This window comes from Lethenteron reissneri, chromosome 6, assembly GCF_015708825.2.
Source record: "Lethenteron reissneri isolate LAM-NWPU_2019-01 chromosome 6, ASM1570882v1, whole genome shotgun sequence".
In the NCBI taxonomy this organism is placed as follows: Eukaryota; Metazoa; Chordata; class Hyperoartia; order Petromyzontiformes; family Petromyzontidae; genus Lethenteron; species Lethenteron reissneri.
Window position 1 is genome coordinate 10,443,723 of NC_083784.1, and position 23,760 is coordinate 10,467,482.

Consider the following 23,760-nt stretch of genomic DNA (forward strand, 5'->3'; position numbering starts at 1 on the left):
CATCTAGGATGAAGATGCACGCATTAATGCACAGCGTCACCATACAACCTCCTTTGTCTTTAGCTGCCGTGTAAAAATCGCTTTGATTGACGTCGTTTCTATAATCGTCGTCGCGCCTTTAATGAAGGTGTAACGGGTTCCGGAGACACTTGTAGATGTAACTTCTTTATTACGATTCAACACTCCAACACACTACACTCCAACAGTCCTGATACTCTGTCACAGCCTAGGTACACAGCCTAGGTACACAGCCTAGATACTCTACTCTAGCTACGCTCTGGAACTCGCCCTCACAGGGTCGTAGCGTCGGGAGTTCCAGAGTCCCACCACTGGCTCTCGCAGCGTCCCCGGGTCCTGACGATGGCTGGTCTTGGGTCTTGGGTCTTGAGCTACGACTGGCCCTGATCGTCCAGGGAGCTCCACTTTTATGCCTGGTCCAACGAGGGGTGGGGCCGTGTGCGGCCCCAGATATCCCACAGAGCACATACAGCCCCCCCCCCCCCCCCCCCACTTGGCGGCGCCAAGGGGATTAAGAGCCTGGGAACTCAACGCCTGAAGCCAAGAGGCTTAAGCGTCTGACCCGCCTGAGAACCCACCGCCTGGTGCCAAGAGGCTTAAGCGCCTGGCCCACCCAGGGTCCCAGAGCCCCCAGCAGCCCCTCCCTTCTTATGTCACTACAAAGGCATCCCCCGACGTAAACCGGGGTATTACTGGAGATGAAAAATGCTGAAATGTTGATCGTGCAGCTATTGATAAGTATAATACTTTAATACATTTGGTATTTGAGCTTTGTACATAGGTCAGGGCAATCATCGAGGCATTGTTTCACAGATGGATATAGTCCGCCAGTAGGCAGCGATGTTTATTTGTATAATTCCAAATGAATAATTTGTGGGTCGTTTTAGGAATATGGTAAACTTGGACTGATGCCAGCACACCCAATGGCCTCCCCGTTTCGGATTGCGTCACAGGATCCTTCATGTCCACTGCAAAGCAGACTGTGCATATTTAACGGTTTAATTTGCCCGCAGTTTAAACCAGGGTGCGACCTGCACCATTTTACCATAGACCTCCGCAACAAGTGGAGAACATGCTACCCCGCCCGGCCCTGTTATTGATCATGTAACTAAAAACATTTTTGCAGTGCATCGAATGACCTCTTGGGTCTACAGACGGACTTCCTGTCAGCAGCAGAGCCGCTCGTCCAGCCCGCGTCTCCCTCCATGGGCAGCTGGGCGGGTGAGTACCCGTCAGGGGGGGGGGGTCGCTCCACCCCCTTTCCCCCCTCCTTCTTGGATAAACACATTTATTTGTGGGTAAGATCAGTTTGCCTCTTACCTACGGTCATCTTATCCATGGTATGGCAGACAGGATAGTTTTAATTTTTTTCACACACGACTCGTGTTCAGCCTGGCCTGGCCAGTCCCTTTTTGTGGTTGTTTTTACTCTAACTGCTGAAATCAAACTCATTTGCCCTTCTTTTTTCACCACTTTATCCTTCACCTTGCACTTTCCTGGAATAAGCTGATCTACTTGGCGGAGGTAAGCTGTACGCTGTATTTCTCTTACGCATGCTAAATACCCTTCCCTTACAAGCACAGGCCTTCCAATGCGCGCACATGTATGTATGTACGTTTAACTTTTTTCGGACCGTACGTAGCCAATCGTGATAATCAGAGGTGTGGGGGAAGGACAATAAACTTAACACAAAAACCAGTTCTAAAGAAATTAGTTTTAAAACTAGATTATGTAAAATTGCATAGCTACAGTGGCTTCCTAATATCGGAAGGAAGAGTGATCCAGACGGCCGCAGAAGCGCATCTGAAAGTACGCGATGCAGTGACCGTCTTTGCTCTGACTAGCCAAAAGCTTGCTGTGAAGCAACCGGATATGAGACGTCTGCATTTCGTGCGTCTCATCTTCCCATTGAAGCGTCAACCGCAATCTAATCATGAACCGCAGGAACATCAACTAAGTTGACTTTACTCCATAGTGCCCCCCCTCTATTGACAGCGATTGCAACTTCCCACGGTGCCTTATTGAGAATTTGCCTTCGGCGCCGTTGGCAATATTTACATCTTGCCGATGGCTCCTTTTACCTGTCGTGTAAATGCGGATCTGTGTCCTCCTCCCCTCATGCCCCCACCCACCAAGTCCACTTTTGGTCCGCCTCCTGCTGCGATGTGGACTGGGAGTGCGCTGTGATAACCTCGGCGACGAGTTGTGCGTTTTTATAAACTGACCTGTCCTGGACAGCTGGTTTAGTTAATTGTGAGGTGTGGATGGTGACATTCATGAATTCAGTAGATTTTGTTTTATGCGGTTGTTTGAAACTCAGGACATTTTAGTGCCGTGATGAAGTATACATTATTCACACTGACGCACTCCTGTAATCCGCGAAGGTTTGTGGATGACATAACTTTAAAACTCTTCCTGTGGGCAATAGAGGTGCCTTACCTTGGCTGATCAGGAGGTGGTGCAGTAGGTATGGCCTAATCTCCATCTCTTCCATTTGTGTGATTCAGAGCAGTTAGGTCTAAAAAATTTACTGCACAGCACACTTTTGCGTTTTCTCAATCTTCATGATTTATTTACTTATTAGTATTAGGGATGCTGCCATGATGTAATGGTTTAGCATGCTGGACTATGGTCGCCAGTTCCATTCCGTCTCCCAGTGCGGCAGTTCAAATGACGGGAGTCCATCAAAGTATCCTGCGTACCACCTCCTGTCCACCCAACAGACGTGTGCACACCACAGTGCATCGACAGGTCGTAAAGTGTGGGTACTCCCACCCCTTCCAAGACATGGAAGAGTAGGCAGATGCCCTCCACTAGAGGGAGCTCTTCAGAGATGCCTCCTAGTGGAGGCCCTTCTGCCGACAGTGGCGGAAGCGGGAACTTGCAGAGCTGCACTTTTTTCGCCTGACCCCTGCGCATGCGCGACCAATAGTAAGGGGGAAGGTGGGCCGGCCACTGAACGCTTGGCATTGGCAGCGAGGCTCTTTTCTGGGATTCCGACCAACGTGGCGACACGCCTGCTGGGGACTTTGCCGCAGCAGAACGCCAGTTGTGAAGCACCAGGTTGGAGTGTTAGACTTCTTGCTCTCGCTTGGGCTTTCTCCAGGTTAACTCCAGGTTTCCTCACATATATGAACACTCATTAATTGGCTGACAATCTTAACATCTTGAGGACTGCAGAGCTTGGGTAATGTTGGTGCTTGCTCACTGCCTGGCTGACTTGCATGCGGTTCCTCGCACCTCCGAATTCGTGTTTGTCTTTGAGCGCTAAGAAACGACTGTGCATGTTATAGGTTGAAACAAATATCTGGGTTTCCGTAAGGTTTTTAGCCAATATTGCGAGCAGCGTGAGTAACGTTGGTTTTTGAGGTGTGGAGAGCAGTAGGGGGGGGAGGATCTATCAGGCTAGCAGGAGAAATTGGGAGTGACTGCTCACTGCACATTGAGATCAACGGTGAGTATTTCAGACTCTAGGTTTAACATCGGTGAGAGTGAGCCAGCGCCCGTTACCTAGAAAACAATGCTGGGCGGTAGCGAGGGAAGGCAGTGCTTGGAATAACATCAGAGGTGTTTGTATTATTATTGTTATTCATAATTTATTCATATGTCATCTGTAACACCTGGAGATGGAACATCCCTTTTTGAAATGGTATCTAGAGTGTCGATTGACACACACGGCAAAACGTGTAATGACGCGTGTACACACATTTAAAATATACAACTTCCACAGCGTGTGCATTCTGTATATAAACATCACATCCCCATTGTGAGCTCGGGTTAACTTTTTTCATTCAACTCTCATCCCTTAAAAAAAAAATCAGTTTCTTGGTCTAACCTCCTCCTCGGTCTTTCCTAGACATGCTGTCCGCTCCAGCAGCTCCTCCTAGCCCCCACCCGTCCCGCACCCCGACCCCCACCCTCACGGCCACCACCTCCGCCGCCGCGCAACCACCCGTGGGTGTCCCCCCCGTAAGCGAGGGTGAGGCCTCCTCTCCTCCAGCTGAGGCCTCGGCGGCGGGGGGCGCGGCTGCCGCTTCGCCTCCGAGCGGCGGCGGCGGCGCCGTCGCTCCTTCCAGTGTGCAGCCCTCGGACGTGGACCTCTTCGGAGGTCAGTCCAACTTGCGTCGATTCGAGAGAACCCCATCTGTGTTTGGCTGGGTGGCTCGGGGCGTGCTTGCATTTAATCGCCAAGGTGGCTAGGAGATGTTAACTACCTCGCCTGGTATATAGGAGGTCGTGGGTTCGATCCCAACCCAGTGATGCCTATTGTGTGTTTGGATGTTTTCCCCGTAGGCGTGTGGATTTTTCTCCGGGTCCTCTGGTTTTTCTCTCCACAGTTAGGATCAACGTGCATTTCAGAGTATTTGGCTGCTATAATTTCTACATGATGATACGCCGCTTCTTTGAGCTGTCATTTGTGGCCAGGTTGCTTCTGAAAAAAAGCTATATGGCTCCTTGGACCTTAGCGGGTAAAATAAAAGTTAAGTTTCGTGAAATTCCTTATGTCAACATTAATCGAGCACTATCCTGTGTTCACATCTGTGATTCTACCCGCACGGGATGAAAGCATCATTTATATGTATAATTTCTGATTAGCCTGGTCAACAGTGACCAGCACAAGAATACCAATCAAACAAAATATTTTTTTCCACTTTTTTTGCAGCTACCAGGGCCTCCGTTGGATTATGTTAAAATTTAAAAAGCCCTTGAATAATGGTAGGCATGTATTAAAATGTAAGATATTTTATTTATTCATAATAATAATTCGTGAAGAGAGCTATCAATAGGTAACTGCGTGTCACAGGGGACTCAGCCGGCCTAGTGGCTCAACAGGAGAGTAAGCGACTCGCAACTCGAAGGTTGTGATTTCAAACCCTGGTTGTGGGTTGACTCGGCCCAGGGCTCCAAGCTGGAGGTGATGACTGCATCACTGCTCATTGGAGCAGGAAATCAGTTGGACTTGTTTTTCTTATGAAGGAGTTGGGATGGGCAGGTCAATGTTTTTAAGAACTATGCCATTTCTTACCCAGTGTTCGTGTTTCATTTAGAAATGCGCAGCAATTATACTATGTAACACAATTTTTGTTCCTGGATAGTTAGTGTTATTTCGTAATTGTGTATACCTAAAAAGTATAGAAAATGGCTATTATTCCTCACAAACTTTGCTTTTCTGACCAGGACAGTGATATTTTAAAATGTACCTATTTTCAATGAGAAAACGGGCAAATTTGTGTCTTTTCCTTAACAAAGTCCGGAAAAAAAAACATGAATCAAAAGTAACATGTATTTATAATAAAGTAATACAAAAATGAGTACAAAAGATTTAGAAGTGATTAGTTTTTAGAGATTTACAATTGTACTGTAAATCGCTTTCACGAATCAGCCCCCAAATGTAGTCTCCCATGTTCTCATTATACTGTCCTTGGTAGCGGCGTCCAGTATATCCTGGTGGAAGCGCTCGCCTTGCTCCTCCGAGTACGCTCCCATGTTCTCCTTGAATGTATCAAAATGAGCATCAAGGATATTGACTTTGAGGGACACCCTAGAGCCCATTGTGCCATAGTTCTTCACCGAGTCTCAACCAGCTCCACGTAGTTTTCGACTTTGTGATTTGCCCAGGAAGCCACGAACCACTGCAACAAAGCTGTTCCAAGCCACTTTCTCCTTACTAGTGAGCTTCTTGGGGAATCATTGCACTCCAGGATCTTTATCTGTAGTCTGACGAAGACACCAGCCTAGACCTTTGCCTCGGACAGCTTAGGGAAGAAGTCTTGAAGGTAGTTGAAGGCTGCCGACTCCTTATCTACAGCTCTAACAAATTGTTTCATAAGGCCCAATTTGATGTGCAGTGGCGGCATTAGCACCTTCCGGGGGTCCACCAGTGGCTCCTATTTGACGTTGTTCCTCCCCACGGATAACTCCTTCCGCTGTGGCCAGTCCCACCTGTGGTAGTGCGTCTTGGTGTCCCAGCTGTCCCAACGGCAAAGATAGCAGGGTAACTTGGTTAAACTGCCTTGGAGACCAATCAGGAGTGCCACCATTTTTAAGTCTCCCATGACCTCCCAGCCATACTCATCATACGTCAAGGCGTCCAGCAAGGTCTTGATGATGTTGTAATTCTCTTTGAGGTGCACTGAGTGAGAACAGACTGGTCACATGGTGGCAGAAGCAGAGAGCCCATCTTGATGGGTGGAGAAGCTGCAAAAAAATTGGTGACGATTCCTCTGATCTGCGACTTGCACACTTTCATCCAACAAGTTCCACTGCTTGAGCCTAGACATCAAAAGCTTGGCATTGGACTTGGTGAGACCAAGATCTCTGATCAAGTCATTGAGGTATTTTTGGTTGGTAGTATGGGATTCTCTCCTCAGCTCCACCTCTGAAATTGTCATCTGGGTTTACAACGTCTTCCCCGCTCTCTGACTTGCTGCTCTCTTCTAAAGACGGCTGCTCTCTCTCCGGAGGAGTGTGCACGGGGAACTCATGGCAGTGTGGCACCGGGGCGATGGATGAAGGAAGGTCCGGATACATGATAGCAGGTGCATTCTTGCCAGTCCGACGTTTGGAAGCGTCCATCTTGCAGAAGTAGCAGTTGCTTGAGTGGTCAGTGGGTTCCCGCCAAATACTTGGGATAGCGAACTTCATGTCTTTTCCCCTCTACCATCCTAAAAAATAAATTTATTTCACCCATGACTAATATGTAGGAGATTCTCGCAACATTTTTTTATATATGATATAGTTTTTCAATAACATTTAGAGTTGTAAAACATTTTAAAATAAAAAAAAACTTTCACATTTTTTATAACATCAAATTCCGAGCAACAATTGTACATCTTATCATCCAGAGTTTTTTTGCATTGCTCGTAGGTGAAATGAGGTGCCCAGGGTTTGTCTTGATCCCCGACAGGCATGCTGAAATATGCCTTGTAGGCCTCACACATCTTAGCAGATGCTTCCACAGAGTACTTTTTCGCTCTTGTCTTGATAAATTGATAATTGGCCGCAGAAATGGCAAAATGCGTCTGCCGGATGCTTGCAGCCTCTTGATGCCATCTCAGAAAAGTACAGATATGTATCCACTTAGGCAGCTGGAACTAAACTGAACTGGTGTGCTTAAGGCCCCTGTATTTATACTACTTTATTACTGGATAGTTTGAGAATATTAGTGTTCCTCCAAGTATATTTAGGACTGAATCTATCTGGAATGTTCTGGAAAATAGGTAAATTTCAAAATCACTGTCCTGGTCACAAAAGCAACGTTTGTGGGGAATAATAGCCATTTTCTGTACTTTTGAAGCATAAGCAATTCGGAAATAACACCTACTATCCAGGAACACAAAATAAAGAAAAAAGAATTACACTGTTATACATGTGCAATTCATTTTCATGCTCAAATTTGGACGAAGTTTAGGGTGTAATTGTTTTTTGTTTTCCTAATGAAAGTCTAGGTCCTCTGAGGCCCTTACTCTGGAATTTTCGGCCATAAGCGGTTTTATAATGATAACCCGTGGAGGGTATACTTGGAATATTTAGACTTTTATTTTGTTTGATTATTTGCAACATAACATCAAGATCATTGTATTGTGAGCTTTAGTCGTATGAATGTAATACGTTATTTTTTTTATGTTTTGGAAAACATTTTCAGGAGTCTATTTTGCAAGAGATTCTTCAGTGGGCTCTCACAGGATTTTGATTAAAGGATTTTCTGTTTCCTGCACCTAAGAGTTCATATTCAATAAAGTGGGAACATTAAACAGTAAGTGTTCACAAAGCCCTGCGAGCCACCCAGCCAAACTCAATGTTGGGGGACATCTGTGTTAGAGTGGTATAAACTTTCCTCTGTGTACCTGTCTTTTACGTGATCTTCATCCTTCCTGCTTTCCTGCCTATCTACCTGCCTCACTGGAAATCGGGGATTGCATCGGAGCAGATGTGTTTGCCTCAACCCTGAGCGAGCCTGCCACCACCACTGCCTCCTCCGCTGCTGCCGCCGCTGCTGCGAAGCCGGGAGACGGAGCCGAAGCGGCTGTCGACCTCTTTTCTGGTGCGGGCTACGAGCTGCTAGCGCTGCGTCTGTCACCAAAACAACAACGAACTCCAGAGGCGGAGTGTCCCCCTCCCCCCCCCCCCCCCCTGTTATGCCTCTCCAGTTGTATTGTTGATGGCACGGGCGTGCACCGCGCAGTCCCTTGCAGGCAAAGAGGTGGTGGGGAGAGTGGGTGAGGGAGGCCTGGGCAAACTGAAATATGATGATGTTTAAACGGGGCCCTACGTTAATAATAACAAAAACACATTAAATGTACAGTAGTCCCTCAGTTGACCGTGACATCGGTTAACGATTTTTCGGTTCACGTTTTGCCTAACCATAGGGTCTTCATGGTTTCGACTCGTTTAAAAACGTTGATTAACGGTACGTTTACGTGATTGAACGGATTCATGCTTTTAACATGGAATTCGTATAGTCGGTTAACAGTAGTTTTTTGTGGAACTGATTAAAATAATAACTGAGGCACTACTGTATTTATAATTATTTTAATATCTTGAGTGGGGAGATCACCCCCATTGCTGTCTCACCCCTCCTACTAGCCCCCCCCCCCCTGCCTTCCACAATCATGCTGGAGGAATGACTAAAACGTTACTAAACATTAGGCACTAGCCTGCCAATGTGGTATAGACTGAGCTTGGTATATTATACATTGCTGTGAAGAGGTTTTTCGCTGGAGTGTTTTTTTTCTCTTACCCATTCACCTCCAGGACCAAGGATTGATGAGTTATCTCTGTATGTATGTCTGTCTGTGGGAAGCAGGGGGTCACAATAATTATCATAAAGGTTATCATATGTAGACTAGGGGGGGGGGAAACTCCCACTTGTCAATAGCGTGTCTGTAAAAGTGTAAAATAGGTGACGCTTTGGGCAATAGCCGTCTTCTAAGTGCACAATTATAGGCCAGATAAATAGTGACAAGTTTAAAAATGTCCTTTATATGATAGGCCACCATCAAAATAAAAAAAAGTCTTGCTAAATAAACTAATTTGTATATAAATTTAAATTTCTGGCACAATGCAGTATTGGCACAACTGCTGTTGTGACGTCAATAAAACCATAATAGTTATGGATTCCCAGGCCCAATTCTAGTTTTGTTTTGTGTTCAGGAATGCACCACGAAGTGGATAATGCTAATTATTCCGATCATTAACCCTGTTCTACCCATACGCAATGTGTGTGCAACATTTTAAAAATTGACCTTCAATATAAATTCGTTTATTTCTTGAACATGTTTGATTGTTGAAGGATTTGTGTGGTACCCAATAGCTACGAATAAGTAACTATTCATATGCCAATTTAGAAACCGTTCATAAGTCAACCAAAATGTCATTCTCATCAGGCCTCGTAGTCGACACAAGTGCAGTCTCAAACACTAAATCTCTCCTCGGTCTCTCTGGGCTCTTCTATTTTCTAATTAAGAAGGATCCATTGCTTGACATGTGACACACTACATATAAAAAAAAAATAGGGTCGCGCTTTTTATTGTTGAAGAGTGAGTCTTTTTTGTTGTTTCTCGTAAACTGTTTTTGTTACTATGAAGGGCCTTTGCCTTAATTAATATGATCAGGCAAATTCATCAACTGTGTTGTATTAGTGATGAATTGGCATGTTCTGTTTACGTGACAACCCTTACTAGTTGGCTGTGTCGGGTGGTGGCGAGTTTTAACGACACATTTATATATTTATGCGATCTAACCCAAAAAAAACAGCTGGATGATATTGGTCGCGAAAGCCTATCTGTTAAACAAACAAGGTGATGTTATTATATGTGATTGCCATCGCATTGTGTTTTATGGGAAGTCATTCATAATCATCTTATTAAGTTTAAACATTAATAAGTTTAAATTCTAGTGCCCCTAGGGCTAAGCCTGCATCGCTTGGTTTCTTTGCCCGGGTCCCCGCTTCTTTTCTGGTCAATATCATCTTGGAGAAACCGTGGAAGGCCCAAGTTGCTCATCATCAGCCATGATTTATCCACTGCTGGATGATGACCGATATCATGTCTCTGATGTGTTTGCCTGATCCTAGTGTCCCTCTGTGTGCCTGTTAGTAATTCCAAGCTTTCTTCTGATCTTGCTTTTATCATATTCATTATGCTATATCCACTCCTGCATTAAGCATCAATAATATAAACTAGATTTGAAGCTTTCGTGACTGCGGGAATTACTCTTTGGTTCTTTCAGTAAAGTCGCGTAGAAAATCAAATCAAATAATAATAGAATATGACGTTTCGGTTGCAACACAAGCAACCATTATCAGGTAAGAATGAATGATCATTTATTTTCTACGTGACTTTACCAAAAGAACCAAATAGTCATCAATAATATAGCTCTAACTTTCATATGTTCTATAATTCACTTGTTCCGTTGTTGTCGGTCGTTACAAGCATGCATATGTCCATGCTTTAAGTACATTTGTGACCTGGCTGAAATGATCACCACACTTGACAACCCAGATTAATCTTGGCTGCCACTTAGAGTTGAACTCGTGAATTCAGCAGTGCTGGTTCCGTTGTCATAATAGAAGATGCACCTGCCACTCGATAAAATGTCTTATCACATAACTTGGCATAGTGCAGCTCTGAGGGCCTTCATATGATAACAAAAACATCTAAAAAACTGACCTTCATAACATCCTCCAGGGAACGTGTGACATCATTAGATGATCTTTCATATCGTTTGATCTGTAATTTTGTCATATCTGCTGCAGTGGGGAGTCATTGATTGGGTGCCACGATGGCGAGATGTTAACTACCTTGCCCGGTATACAGGAGGTTCTTGGGTTCGATCCTGACCCTGACACATGCTGTATATTTGGAGTTTGCATGTTCTCTCCCCGTGATCGTGTGGATTTTGATCTGTGCCCTCCGGTTTTTCCCTCCATTTTTAATCGACGTGTTTAGAGTATTTGGCTGCTATAAATTTCCACATGATAAGGCACTTTGTTGAGTTGTCATTTGTGGCAAGGTCGCATCTGAAAATGAGCTAAATAGCTCGATGGGCCTAACCTTGTAAAAGAAATAAAAAATAGTTTTAATTTAGTTTATTGTGTAATTTTCTATGTCATCTGACTCACTAGCACATCTCATAATTTGTGATTCAATTGCAAGCTAACAAGGGAAAAAATGCCGAGACTTATGGAATGTAAACGTTAATATTTGTCTTCTGGTTCTTTCGGTAAAGTCACGTAGAAGGGAAATAATAAATAATAAAAATAAAACATAATACAATTAAATTATCACGACGTTTCGGCCACAACACAAGCAGCCGTCCTCAGGTGAAGAACAGAGCTGTCTGTAAAACAGCGTCGTAATGAACACTGCTCAGCTTGGCAGCGTATTTAAGCTGGGTGGGAGGAGAAGAGCGCCTTGACAAAGGAGTTTACATATCAACAGAGGAATTTAGCATATTGACGCTAAAGAACTGCAACTACCCTACTTCCATACAATAAACCGGTGAAAAAACTAAATATAAAATACATCAATATAATCAATGTACTCAATAATACTCTCCAATAAGCTGAGCTATTAACATTAAGTTACTGGATATACACTACACTATATAATGACTACTTTATAGTGAACCGATAAAAAAACTAAAATATAAACTACATCAATATACTCGATATACTCTCCAATAAGCTTGTAAACTAAGCTTATTGGAGAGTATATTGAGTCTATTGATGTAATAGATTAAATTGTAGTTTTTTATTGGTTCACTATATGGTAGTCATTATATAGTGTAGTGTATACCCAGTTACTTAATGCTAATAGCTCAGCTTAATGGAGAGTATATTGAGCACATTGATTATGTTGATGTATTTTATATTTAGTTTTTTCACCGGTTTATTGTATGGTAGTTGGGTAGTTGCAGTTCTTTAGCGTCAATATGCTAAATTCCTCTGTTGATATGTAAACTCCCTTGTCAAGGCACTCTTCTCCTCCCACCCAGCTTAAATATACGCTGCCAAGCTCAGCAGTGTTCATTACGACGCTGTTTTTCAGACAGCTCTGTTCTTCACCTGAGGACGGTTGCTTGCGTTGTGGCCGAAACGTCGTGAGAATTTTATTTTATTGTTTAATTGTTATTATTTTATTATTTCCCTTCTATGTGACTTTATCGAAAGAACCAAGAAGATGAATCCCTGCAGTCATGAAAGCTTTAAATCGAAAGTTAATATTTGTATTCGTTCTCATACGAAATGCCCACAATTTCACGAACCTGAGCCAACCTGAACATTTCTGTTGGTCTCATCCAGCTCTTGTGTCCTTTCAACATTATCCCATTCAGTGCACGCGTGTAACCCTGTTGCACAGCAGGGCACCGCGTACACTTGACCAAGCTTGTGCCAGTTCCAGGGTCAGAACAGACCGGTACAAAATGTGAGCATTTCAAGTTTAACTTTGTAATGTTTTGTCTCACGTCTTCGCTTCTTCCATTTGGTTCCACTTTGTTGCTGCACCATCACCTATTTCTATTTGTTTCACTGTTTTGGGGAATCAGGTGGAGCTGCCATTCATGACTTTGCATGAATGGCAGTCCTAAAAAATATGGATAATACAAAAAAATTATGAGATTTGTTTCGGCCCTAAATTAAATGCAATATAAATTAATCTGCCAACGAACCATCCTGACCAGTGTTTTTTATAGAATTTGTTTGTTTTTAAGAGAAACCTTTCACCGGTTTTGAATTAGGTCTCATTAATTAGCAGCGAGAGATTTGAATGCTCGGGATAATCCATTGGTTCGCACAAGAGAAAACATTGTCAAACTGTTGAATATTTAATTGTTGTTAAACAATGAGGCACCTTCTTTTGGACACTTGAACGCTTGAATTAGTGTTCCTGTAGTATGCTTTTCTATTTCCTTGGTCCCTATTTCTCCTTTCCTCCTCCTCCCCACTGCGGCCTCGCCCCCTTTCCTCTCCTAACCCCCCCCTCCCCTCCCGCTTGCCCCAAGACCCGTTTGCTCCCAGCGCGGGATCCGCTGGAGACGCAGCCCCTGCCGATCTGGACCTCTTTGCCATCAAGGTGGCATTGCCAGAGGGAGCACCTGATGCAGCGGGGGTGACACTGCCCCTCACGCCGTCTCCGGCTGCCGCTGTGCTCACGCCTTCGGCCCCTGTGCCCCCTTTGCTCACTCCGACCGCCCCTGCAGCCCCTGCCGCCTCTGTAGATCTCTTTGCCGGTAAAGATTCTGTCCCTTGAAAGCCAATATGCTGTAATCGCTTTTGCTTTTCAAACCATGCTGAGGTGGAGTATGATGTGCTGTTCGACAATTAGTTTCTCACTGTACCTTGCAGATCCAATAGAGGGCAAAGTACACATTTACGCCAAAATTAATAATACATCCAATTTTACCCATCAAAGCTTCACGAACTGTTTCGCGGTATTTCTGTAACTGCTTGGTAACGCATGCAGGAAATTATGAAAGTGCACCGGCTGCTGCAGTTTGGAAGTTAAAGACCCTGTAATATTACAGCATCTTTACTGTGTGCCCATGTCATGGTCAACATTTTAATTTTAATAATAATTACTCTTTTGCATTAGTTATTAATGGGATACCCATGGCTTACACTTTCATCCAGCCCCTTACCTGGTTAAATAATTGTTGTAGATTTGTAACCCAACTGAATGTTTACTGCACGTCTTATTTTAGCGTACCAGAGTAGGGGACACACTTCCTTATGTCGTCTGTATTTCCTTTGGTAATTCTGAGTAGACCTCCGTTACTGTAATTACCTCAATCTCTTACTTTGCTTTAAGTGAGTTCTTTGTGCTGGAAGCGTCTAAGCAACAGGTGGTGCGGGATCAGCAAGAGCCTCAGGTTTAAGTCTCGTTTAATACCTGATATTCGCAAGAGCTTGACGCTAAGATGTGAATCCGAGGAATGTAATGATCTTTCATGTGATGTTTGACACGAGAGGTTTTGCAGAGTTGACCGTCTCATTCAATGAAGTGAACAATCTTTTTTTTTTTCGGGGGCCCCCCTCTTGTGTTGCACCGAGTTGCCGCCACTGAGAATGTCGACTCCCGTTCTCGCAGGCACTCTCGCTCGGGCTTTAAACCAATTGAGTTTCTTTCACTTTATTTGGCTTATTCCAACTCTTGAGAAATGTTAAAGTTGCTTTTAATTGCTGTGCAACATCCATTGTGCAGAGTTTATAATGCAAACCCATCTTCTTGGTTCTTTCGGTAAAGTCACGTAGAAGGCAAGTAATAAAATAATAAAAAATAAAACATAATAAAATAATTCTCACGACGCCGTCCTCAGGTGAAGAACATGTCTGTCGATAAGACAGAGTCTGAATGACACGTCCTAGGCTTGGAGCGTCTATTTAAGCTGGGAGGGAGGAGGAAGAGCGCCTTGACAAAATAATTTGCATATGAAGAGGAATTTAGCATATTTATGGGAAATGCAGGAATGCGACTAGTGCTACTTGTGAAATGCGTAGGAGGTGGGCGGGGGGTTTTCAAAGTCATATTATGCCCATGCATTATGCAGGAATAGCAGCATCAAAGGGAGGGTGTAGGGGTAGCATAAATAAAGGGAAGGAATGTTAATAGTATGTAGCTGCAGTAACTAAACAACCACGTAAAAAGCTAAAGTATAAGCTACATAGTATCATTAGTATGCTAAATATACTCTCAATAAGCTGAGCTACTAACCGTAAGTAATACATTACAATTCTAGGTCGCAAAAATATAATATGCTTCCAGCTAAACTTTTTAAACTTTTTGCTTACATCACACGGGTCTATCCCGTACTATATGCTGCCATAGACAAACCCAACATTAAATTGTATACTGTATTACTATACACTACCCTATGTCTTAGAATAATACATAGTGTAATATTACACTATGTATTATTCTACCCACCCAACTGTTTACCACACTGCTGTATATTCACTATACAATTACGATACTATATATTACCTTATACATTGTATTAAACATTACACTTTAATACTATTTATTATTATACATTATGCTATACACTATACCATTGACCATCGCGTGAAAGGTACTAAGAGGAAGCAACGAAATATGTCAATGGGAGAGTGGTGATATCGACAATCAAGGGGATTTCCCTGTCCCCAGACGACCTGCTTGTCAGTTTTGATGTGGTTTCCTTATTCACCAAGGTTCCTGTACCTGACACCATCGCAATCATTGAAGACTTGGTTCATCAAGGACTGAATGTTGGGGTACCCCCCCTGGTGAGACACTGCTTAACCAATAAATACTTCACCTGGAATGGAACTTTCTGCAAGCAAACTGAGGGCACCCCAATGGGCTCCCCCCTATCTCCGGTTGTAGCCAACATCTTCATGGAGAAATTTGAGACTGACGCCATCCAGACTGCCACTCTACGCCCGACCTTATGGAAGAGGTACGTAGATGACACTTTTGTCATCTGGCCACATGGCCTGCCTGCTCGAGACCAATTTCTCGACCACATCAATTCCATACACCCAGCCATCAGATTCGCCATGGAAGTCGAAAAAGATGGCAAGCTACCCTTTTTGGATGTCCTAATTAAAAGGAGACCTGATGGTTCAATGAGCCACTCTGTCTACAGGAAAGCCACCCATACGGATTCTTACCTAAAACCGGATTCCCACCACCATCCATCCCAGAAGAATTCCCTCATCAAGACTCTATACCATAGAGCCCAATGCATCTCCGACCAGGAACACATTGCCAGTGAACTCAAACACGTACGCCAAGCTCTTAAGGCTAATGGTTACTCCGACTACACAATCCGCAAAGCCATCACGCCAACCATCAAGAAGGATTCTGTTGAGGAGCCTTTCAAGACCATCACCTTACCCTACATTGCTGGGGTCACAAAAAGATCTCCAAAATCCTGATTAAACACAAGATCCAGGTCCGATTCAACACAGTACATAAAATCCGTGATCTGGTCCCGTCTGTAAAAGATGTGGTTCCAGACATACAGTACCCTGGCGTCTACAAACTAAGTTGCCTCTGTGGTAGCAGTTACATTGGGGAAACCAAACGACATGTCTCGGACCGCATCCGTGAACATAAAGCAGACCTGAAACACGGTAGGACAAACACCTCAGCCGTGGCAGATCACTGTTACAACTCAGTGGGCTCACATGACATTGACTTCTCCAAGACAGAGGTTCTCTGCAAGCCATCTGGCTATCATGAGAGATTCGTTCATGAGGCGATCCACATATACAAACACAGAGACAATTTCAACCGAGAAGATGGATTCTGGCTTAGCAATCATGGAAGGACGTAATCAACCATTTCAGATCTTAACTGATTGTGTTCACGTTTATGGTGACTTTCAGACCGCGTTCCACTCATTGGCATTGTATTCTCCGCAGGGAATGGATTCTTTGCTCCTCTGCAAGTTTTCCCCCCACGACTCACCCATTGACTAGACGGTCAATGGTACAGTGTATAATAACAAATAGTATAACATTTATATGCTTAATACAATGTACAAAGTAATATATAGTATCGTAATTGTATAGTAAACATATAGCAGTGTGATACACATTAGGGTGGGTAGAATAATACATAGTGTTATATTAAAATGTATAAGGTGGTTTATAGCAATACAGTATATAATTTAATGTTGGGTTTGTCTATGGCAGTACGGTGTATGCTCGTGTGATGTAAGAGAATAAAGTTTAGATGGAAGCATATTATATAATTTTTACTACGTAGAATTGTAATGTATTACTTGCTGTTAGTAATTAAGCTTATTGTAGAGTATAGTAAGTATACTGATGATGCTATGCAGTTTATACTTTAGTTTTTTATGTAGTTTATACTTTAGTTTTCTACGTGGTTGTTTAGTAACTGCAGCTACATACTATTAACATTCCTTTCCTTTGTTAATGCTACTCCCTGCACCCTCCCTTGGTGCTGCTGATCCTGCATAATGCATGGGCATAATATGACTTTGAAACCCCCCGCCCACCTCCTACGCATTTCCCATGAATATGCTAAATTCCTCTTGATATGCACATTCTTTTTGTTAAGGCGCTCTTCTTTCACCTCCAACCCAGCTAGGAGCTTATATTTATATAAGCTCCTAGCTTGGCAGTGTCTCATTCTTAACCTGAAGATGGCTGCTTGCATTGTAGCCGAAACGTCGTGAGAATTATTTTATTTTATTATGTTTTATTTTTATTATTTTATTACTTCCCTTCTACGTGACTTTACCGAAAGAACCAAGAAGACAATACATACTTCACCTGGAATGGTACTTTCTACAAGCAAACTGAGGGTACCCCAATGGGCTCCCCTCTATCTCCGGTTGTAGCCAACGTCTTCATGGAGAAATTTGAGACTGACGCCATCCAGACTGCCACTCTACGCCCGACCTTATGGAAGAGGTACGTAGATGACACTTTTGTCATCTGGCCACATGGCCAGCCTGCTCTAGACCAATTTCTCGACCACATCAATTCCATACACCCAGCCATCAGATTCACCATGGAAGTCGAAAAAGATGGTGGTGGGAATCCGGTTTTAGGTAAGCATCCGTATGGGTGGCTTTCCTGTAGACAGAGTGGCTCATTGAACCATCAGGTCTCCTTTTAATTAGGACATCCAAAAAGGGTAGCTTGCCATCATTTTCGACTTCCATGGTGAATCTGATGGCTGGGTGTATGGAATTGATGTGGTCGAGAAATTGGTCTAGAGCAGGCCGGCCATGTGGCCAGATGACAAAAGTGTCGTCTACGTACCTCTTCCATAAGGTCGGGCGTAGAGTGGCAGTCTGGATGGCGTCAGTCTCAAATCTCTCCATGAAGATGTTGGCTACAACCGGAGATAGGGGAGAGCCCATTGGGGTGCCCTCAGTTTGCTTGTAGAAAGTACCATTCCAGGTGAAGTATGTATTGGTTAAGCAGTGTCTCACCAGGGGGGGTACCCCAGCATTCAGTCCTTGATGAACCAAGTCTTAAATGATTGCGATGGTGTCAGGTACAGGAACTTTGGTGAATACGGAAACCACATCAAAACTGACAAGCAGGTCGTCTGGGGACAGGGAAATCCCCTTGATTGTCCAAACCACCACTCTCCCATTGACATATTTCGTTGCTTCCTCTTAGTACCTTTCACGCGACGGTCAATGGTACAGTGTATAGCATATTGTATAATAATAAATAGTATTAAAGTGTAATGTTTAATACAATGTATAAGGTAATATATAGTATCGTAATTGTATAGTGAATATACAGCAGTGTGGTATACAGTTGGGTGGGTAGAATAATACATAGTGTAATATTACACTATGTATTATTCTAAGACATAGGGTAGTGTATAGTAATACAGTATGCAATTTAATGTTGGGTTTGTCTATGGCAGCATATAGTACGGGATAGACCCGTGTGATGTAAGGAAAAAGTTTAGCTGGAAGCATATTATATTTTTTGCGACCTAGAATTGTAATGTATTACGGTTAGTAGCTCAGCTTATTGAGAGTATATTTAGCATACTGATGATACTATGTAGTTTATACTTTAGCTTTTTACGTGGTTGTTTATTTACTGCAGCTACATCCTATTAACATTCCTTCCCTTTATTAATGCTACCCCTACCCCCTCCCTTTGATGCTGCTATTCCTGCATAATGCATGGGCATAATATGACTTTGAAAACCCCCCGCCCACCTCCTACATATTTCACAAGTAGCACTAGTCGCATTCCTGCATTTCCCATAAATATTCTAAATTCCTCTTCATATGCAAATTATTTTGTCAAGGCGCTCTTCCTCCTCCCTCCCAGCTTAAATAGACGCTCCAAGCCTAGGACGTGTCATTCAGACTCTGTCTTATCGACAGACATGTTCTTCACCTGAGGATGGCTGCTTGCGTTGTGGCCGAAACGTCGTGAGAATTATTTTATTATGTTTTATTTTTATTATTGTATTAGTTCCCTTCTACGTGACTTTACCGAAAGAACCAAGAAGATGAATCCCTGCAGTCACGAAAGCTTTAAATCGAAATTTTATGCAAACCCAGTTGAAGACATTTTCACACTAGTTCTGTGATATCTTCTTCTAGAGATGTTCACTCACAGCATGGTTAACTCTCACCTACAAGTCCCAAATTGAAGTTTCTCTCTTGACAATGGCAATTGTAGGTAAAATGGAGTATAATTGTAGCATTATGTATGTTTGTATGTAGAACTTATTTTGCACCATATGTAGCCAACCGTGCTCATCGAAGGTGTGAGGAGCAGGACCACAAACTAAGCACAAAAATCCGTTTTAAAGTAATTAGTTTTCAATCTACATGTTAGGGACGACATTGGAATTGGTGTAGAAGCATCGGCTAAAGATATTTTGCCACCATGGTCACTATTAACTAACACAGACCTGAGATTGAACTATATGCAGAACGTCTACACTGTGCAGAGTACCCATTTTCAGAGCAGACAAAGAGTGACGACAACAGGAAAAATCGAAGATTGATTTTAATTTAAACATTTTACAGTGAAGTCTGGGGGGAAAATGGTTTAAAGTGGAGGCGCAATATTCATATAAATAGTTTTTCATTATCAGGTTTTTTTCACCTTTTTAAACGAATAAAACACAAGTATACAACAAGGAAGAAAGTATATGCATATGCATGGATGCTTAATAGTTTTCTAAAATGTTCGTCCTGAAGTTTTTGTGTTAATTAATCATATTTCTGCCATGACATGCAGAACGCAAATTTAGACGTTAACAAATACAATGAAAACTGAAGAGGGTGCATAGAAACATGGAGAGGTTTAGACTTGCAAATGCATTGGGACGACAAAAAAGGACACGTGGATTAACTATTAACAAAAGTTTGTGGGTTTGGGAAACCATTATCAATATGGCCGGTTTTCATTTGGGTAAGTCCTTAATAGCAGCATAACCTTGGACTAAAGTTGTGTTTTTATATTTTATCATCTTTCGAGAAAAATCAGGACCTCATGTTGCAGGCAGGCAGACGGATGGATGGCCAGCTTTTGTACTTTCAACCTCCGTTGAAAAGGCTTAAAAATAACTATCATGCAAAAAATTATAAACTCTTATAAGCATTTTACCTCTGTATCTCTACCCTTTGTAGGACCATTGCCCACGATGTTGACTCATTACTGCATGTGCTTTTTGAGTTTCCGGCAGAGTTTGTCATTTGAAGTTGTGCTAAAGTCTTCTCAGCTTGTGGTTTGCACGAAAGGTGCACATACCCAATGTAAGCGTGAACCGCAGTGCTTTGCGAGTGGGTGGTCCGCTCTGCTTTCTGCAGACATGTTCGGCTCCCTGCCCGAGCCCACGCGGGCTGGGTCTCCTAAGCCGGAAGGCCCCACCAACGTAGACTTCTTGGCTCCAGGTACCATGTGCATTGAGTGTTGTGTTTTGTGGTCTGCGCCCCAACCTCTCAATCCCCCATCTTGTGCTGCTCAAAACCACCCGGAGGGAATGTCGCCAGTTTATGTGCATGGTGATTTGCATGTCGCCACTGGTGTTTAAGTAGCTCTAATACGTTGTTGGTTAGGATTGTAGCTTGGTTGATGGAGAAACATGGCTCCTAATGGTGAGCTTAACGGAAATTGTTTTAACGATTGTGATGGGAGGCCTGTTGACCCTGATGAAGATTTGAACTCTCAACCCCAACATTCATGGTCTGTTTGCTATAGCAAGAGCCATCATTGCTCATGGATGTCTACTTTGGTATTCTCTGTCCTCATTATTGGCTGCTTTTCTATACCTTACCTGTGGTTGGGAAAGCTTCGGCTTTTGTGTACATTTTCAATGCCAGATGTAATGCCTCCGCCATTATCCAAACCACACCGGTTTTATAATTTCACCCGTGGTTTGTTTTTGTTTTTCCCAAATGTTGCAAGTTGTTGTAAAATGTTTTCAATGGAATTTATACCACGCTTGGAAAATATTCAGCCTCGATGCATCCACGTGCACATTTTACCTGTTTTAACCCGTCGGCGTCACTCGCTTCTGTCAAGTAGTTTGTGATGTGAGCCCAATTCTGCAGCTGTTGTACACTCGAGTTTTTACAACGGACTTCCCTCTGCTGTCCTGGTAATAACTGCAATTTACTCAAGTCTTTGGCCTAACATGGCTTGGCGCTCACTTTTTTGTAAGAATTATTATATTTTATAGCAATACATTGTACACGTGTTTTTTAAATCATGTTGTGAAATCTGAGCTGACAGCAGTCAGAAAATATCTTGCAAATATAACTCTGACCGTGTATTTAAACCCATAGAGACATGAGAACACACTCGGAGAATTGTCCACCTCATCCAGAGAGCGCAGCACTGGACTTACACGTGAAAGATAGTCGTATGAAAGGATTTGCACATTCTGGATATCTTTCAACTTCCACAATTCAAGTTAGATTGCATTCATGATTGTCACTAGACCATGCGCCATACGATATTTCTGATAAGTTTGGCCTTTAATGAAATCACAAGTTTCCATACTAAGAGATAATTTTGGGATGACCTTGGTCAGCGGTCAGCAACTTTTGGTTCCCGAGCTGAAAGCTGTTCTTTAAGGACTGCTTCGTGATGTTATTCGCATGCATAGCGGCTCTTGAAATATTGAGCTTTTTTACCGAATTCATATAAAATGACTCTTTGTTATTTTCGGTTGCCGGCCCCTGGTCTAGGCATATGCAAGATGGCTGCCCAGATTGTTGCCTATCAACTGAAAAAAAAAACAGAATTGGATCTAGTCATGTGCTCCTGGACCAGTGCCAAATTAAATGAAGAACATTTTCTCAGATGCAGTAAGCCCTCTATTTACTTTGGAGTTGTGTGTGACGTTGGGCCAAACAGTGTAAATCGACACCTATTTTACCATTGACCAAACTATATAATATGTATTAGGGCTATGTTCCTGGGGGTAATTTTTTGCTCAACATTTGCAGGAAAAATATGAAATGAATACCAAAAAAAGTTAACAGAGGTGTTCATGGTTCACATCCAGCGACCAACCTGGTTATTCCTGCGAGTGTATTCACTGTCAAAATATGCGATGTCTGCTTCACATTGGACGTGAAAGATCCTGTGATGCCACTCGCAAGAATAGGCCATTGTGGGCCCGCGTCAGGGTCCAAATGTGAAAAAAATACCCGCAAATTATTCAAATGGAATATACACAGCAGTCATCGCCCTCGACTACAAAAACTTGCCAGTACCCTCCTGAAAAAGCAATGAGACTCTGAGGCTTTTCTGGGTAAACAAGCATGTTAATAATAATCAATGTAAACAAGTGATTTGAATAGCAAGTCTGAGGGTTTTTCCAGGTGGGGGCTTCTGACGAACTGAAGGAACTGTAGAGAGACAAAAAAAATATTTTCCTCAAGAACAATCGTTGCTTTCTGTGTTGGCCCACGGACTTTAGACCCGACTCCATATCGACATCACAGGGTTAGGACCTGGTGACATCCGTGGCGTCATGTATGACTATTGACAATGTGCAATGTCCCATCATGCATCTCCAGCAGCCTAGTTCCTTTATTTTGCCCTACACCATGATGACCGATATATCCCCCACTCATGATACCTGACGGTAACTACAGTTAAATATTGCAGATGCAGGGGATGTCATTATTTGTTGTCATGGCCACCGCAATATAAAATAAAACCACTCTTTAAAGTCATGTTTTGCAGACTCGGTGCATAAGCTTCTACAGCTTTCACCGAATGCCTCTAACTAAATAATTCGCACAGCATCATGGAAACCTGGTTAACAGTTTAAAAATGTTATTACTAATGCTTGACGCTGTCCGTCCTTTTTATCACGATAACATCTACATTCTGTACGCTGTGGGAATGACCCAAGCTACTCTCAAAGTAATGTGGGCTCTCATGAACTCTACAGGAGGCTGACATAAACAGATGGTTGTCAAAAATTTAAGCAATCGATGAAAAGTTGTTTCAATTAAATATCTACCCATTTGAAACTGCAGAACTGTATCGTGAGAGGTCATTAAAGCATGTTTGTTTATGGTGTAATAGTTGAATTGCCATCATCCTGTTTTAGCTCCATTGTTCATGCTCATTTACATAATTTGCATAATTCATGCTGTGGGGAATCGCGTGCCAATGAATTGCTTGTTTATGAAAACGTTCATTTTTTGCACTCGCCTTCATTGTTAGGTTTTCATGGGTTAAATGATTCCTCCTCGTATATTATACATTCCATTGGCAAGGCATTCCCTTAATTTGTTATTTAGTTTGACGAGTTACTGAAATAATGTAGATTAATATAGTATTGTTATTTGGGATTTCTACAGATGAAAGTTTTTTTCTAAATTATTGCATGGACTGGCACAATTCCACAACACAGTTGGAAAGAATTTGGAGGCTCACTTTTCAATCCTTTTTCTGAAATTGTATCCTTTGTAAATCACTGCACCATTGCTGATAAAAGTGGTGCCTGTGCAGGTTAAAGAAGAAATTGCCTGCTCAATATGTTTGCCAATGTTTTAATTACTTTGGTTTTGTGCATACATCTGGCATATTTCAGCTCTTGAAGAAATATTTGGCAGAGACAAAAGGAGTGTAAATATTTGCTTGTCCACAATGATGATGCTGGTGGCTAGATCGGCTTCTGTGCATAAGCTTCCCATGAGTCAATGTGGCATGGGCACCTTTACAATGACATGCATGGTGAACTGCGGCCCTTGCTTTGTGAACCT

The 23,760-nt window shown here is 42.8% G+C and overlaps 1 protein-coding gene across 6 annotated transcripts in view; it reads left to right on the forward strand.

The window, feature by feature from the left end:
• Positions 1–23,760, forward strand: part of LOC133354982 (clathrin coat assembly protein AP180-like) — a 142,253-nt gene that overhangs the window by 66,078 nt on the left and 52,415 nt on the right. For 5 of the 6 annotated variants that reach the window (XM_061572221.1, XM_061572231.1, XM_061572240.1 and 2 more), the window contains 6 exons: positions 1,145–1,239; positions 1,525–1,542; positions 3,875–4,126; positions 7,949–8,062; positions 13,024–13,251; positions 20,341–20,424. In XM_061572221.1, coding sequence (XP_061428205.1) covers positions 1,145–1,239; positions 1,525–1,542; positions 3,875–4,126; positions 7,949–8,062; positions 13,024–13,251; positions 20,341–20,424 — 791 coding nt within the window. The remainder of the gene's footprint in view (positions 1–1,144; positions 1,240–1,524; positions 1,543–3,874; positions 4,127–7,948; positions 8,063–13,023; positions 13,252–20,340; positions 20,425–23,760) is intronic. The other variant, XM_061572265.1, reaches the window with a different exon arrangement.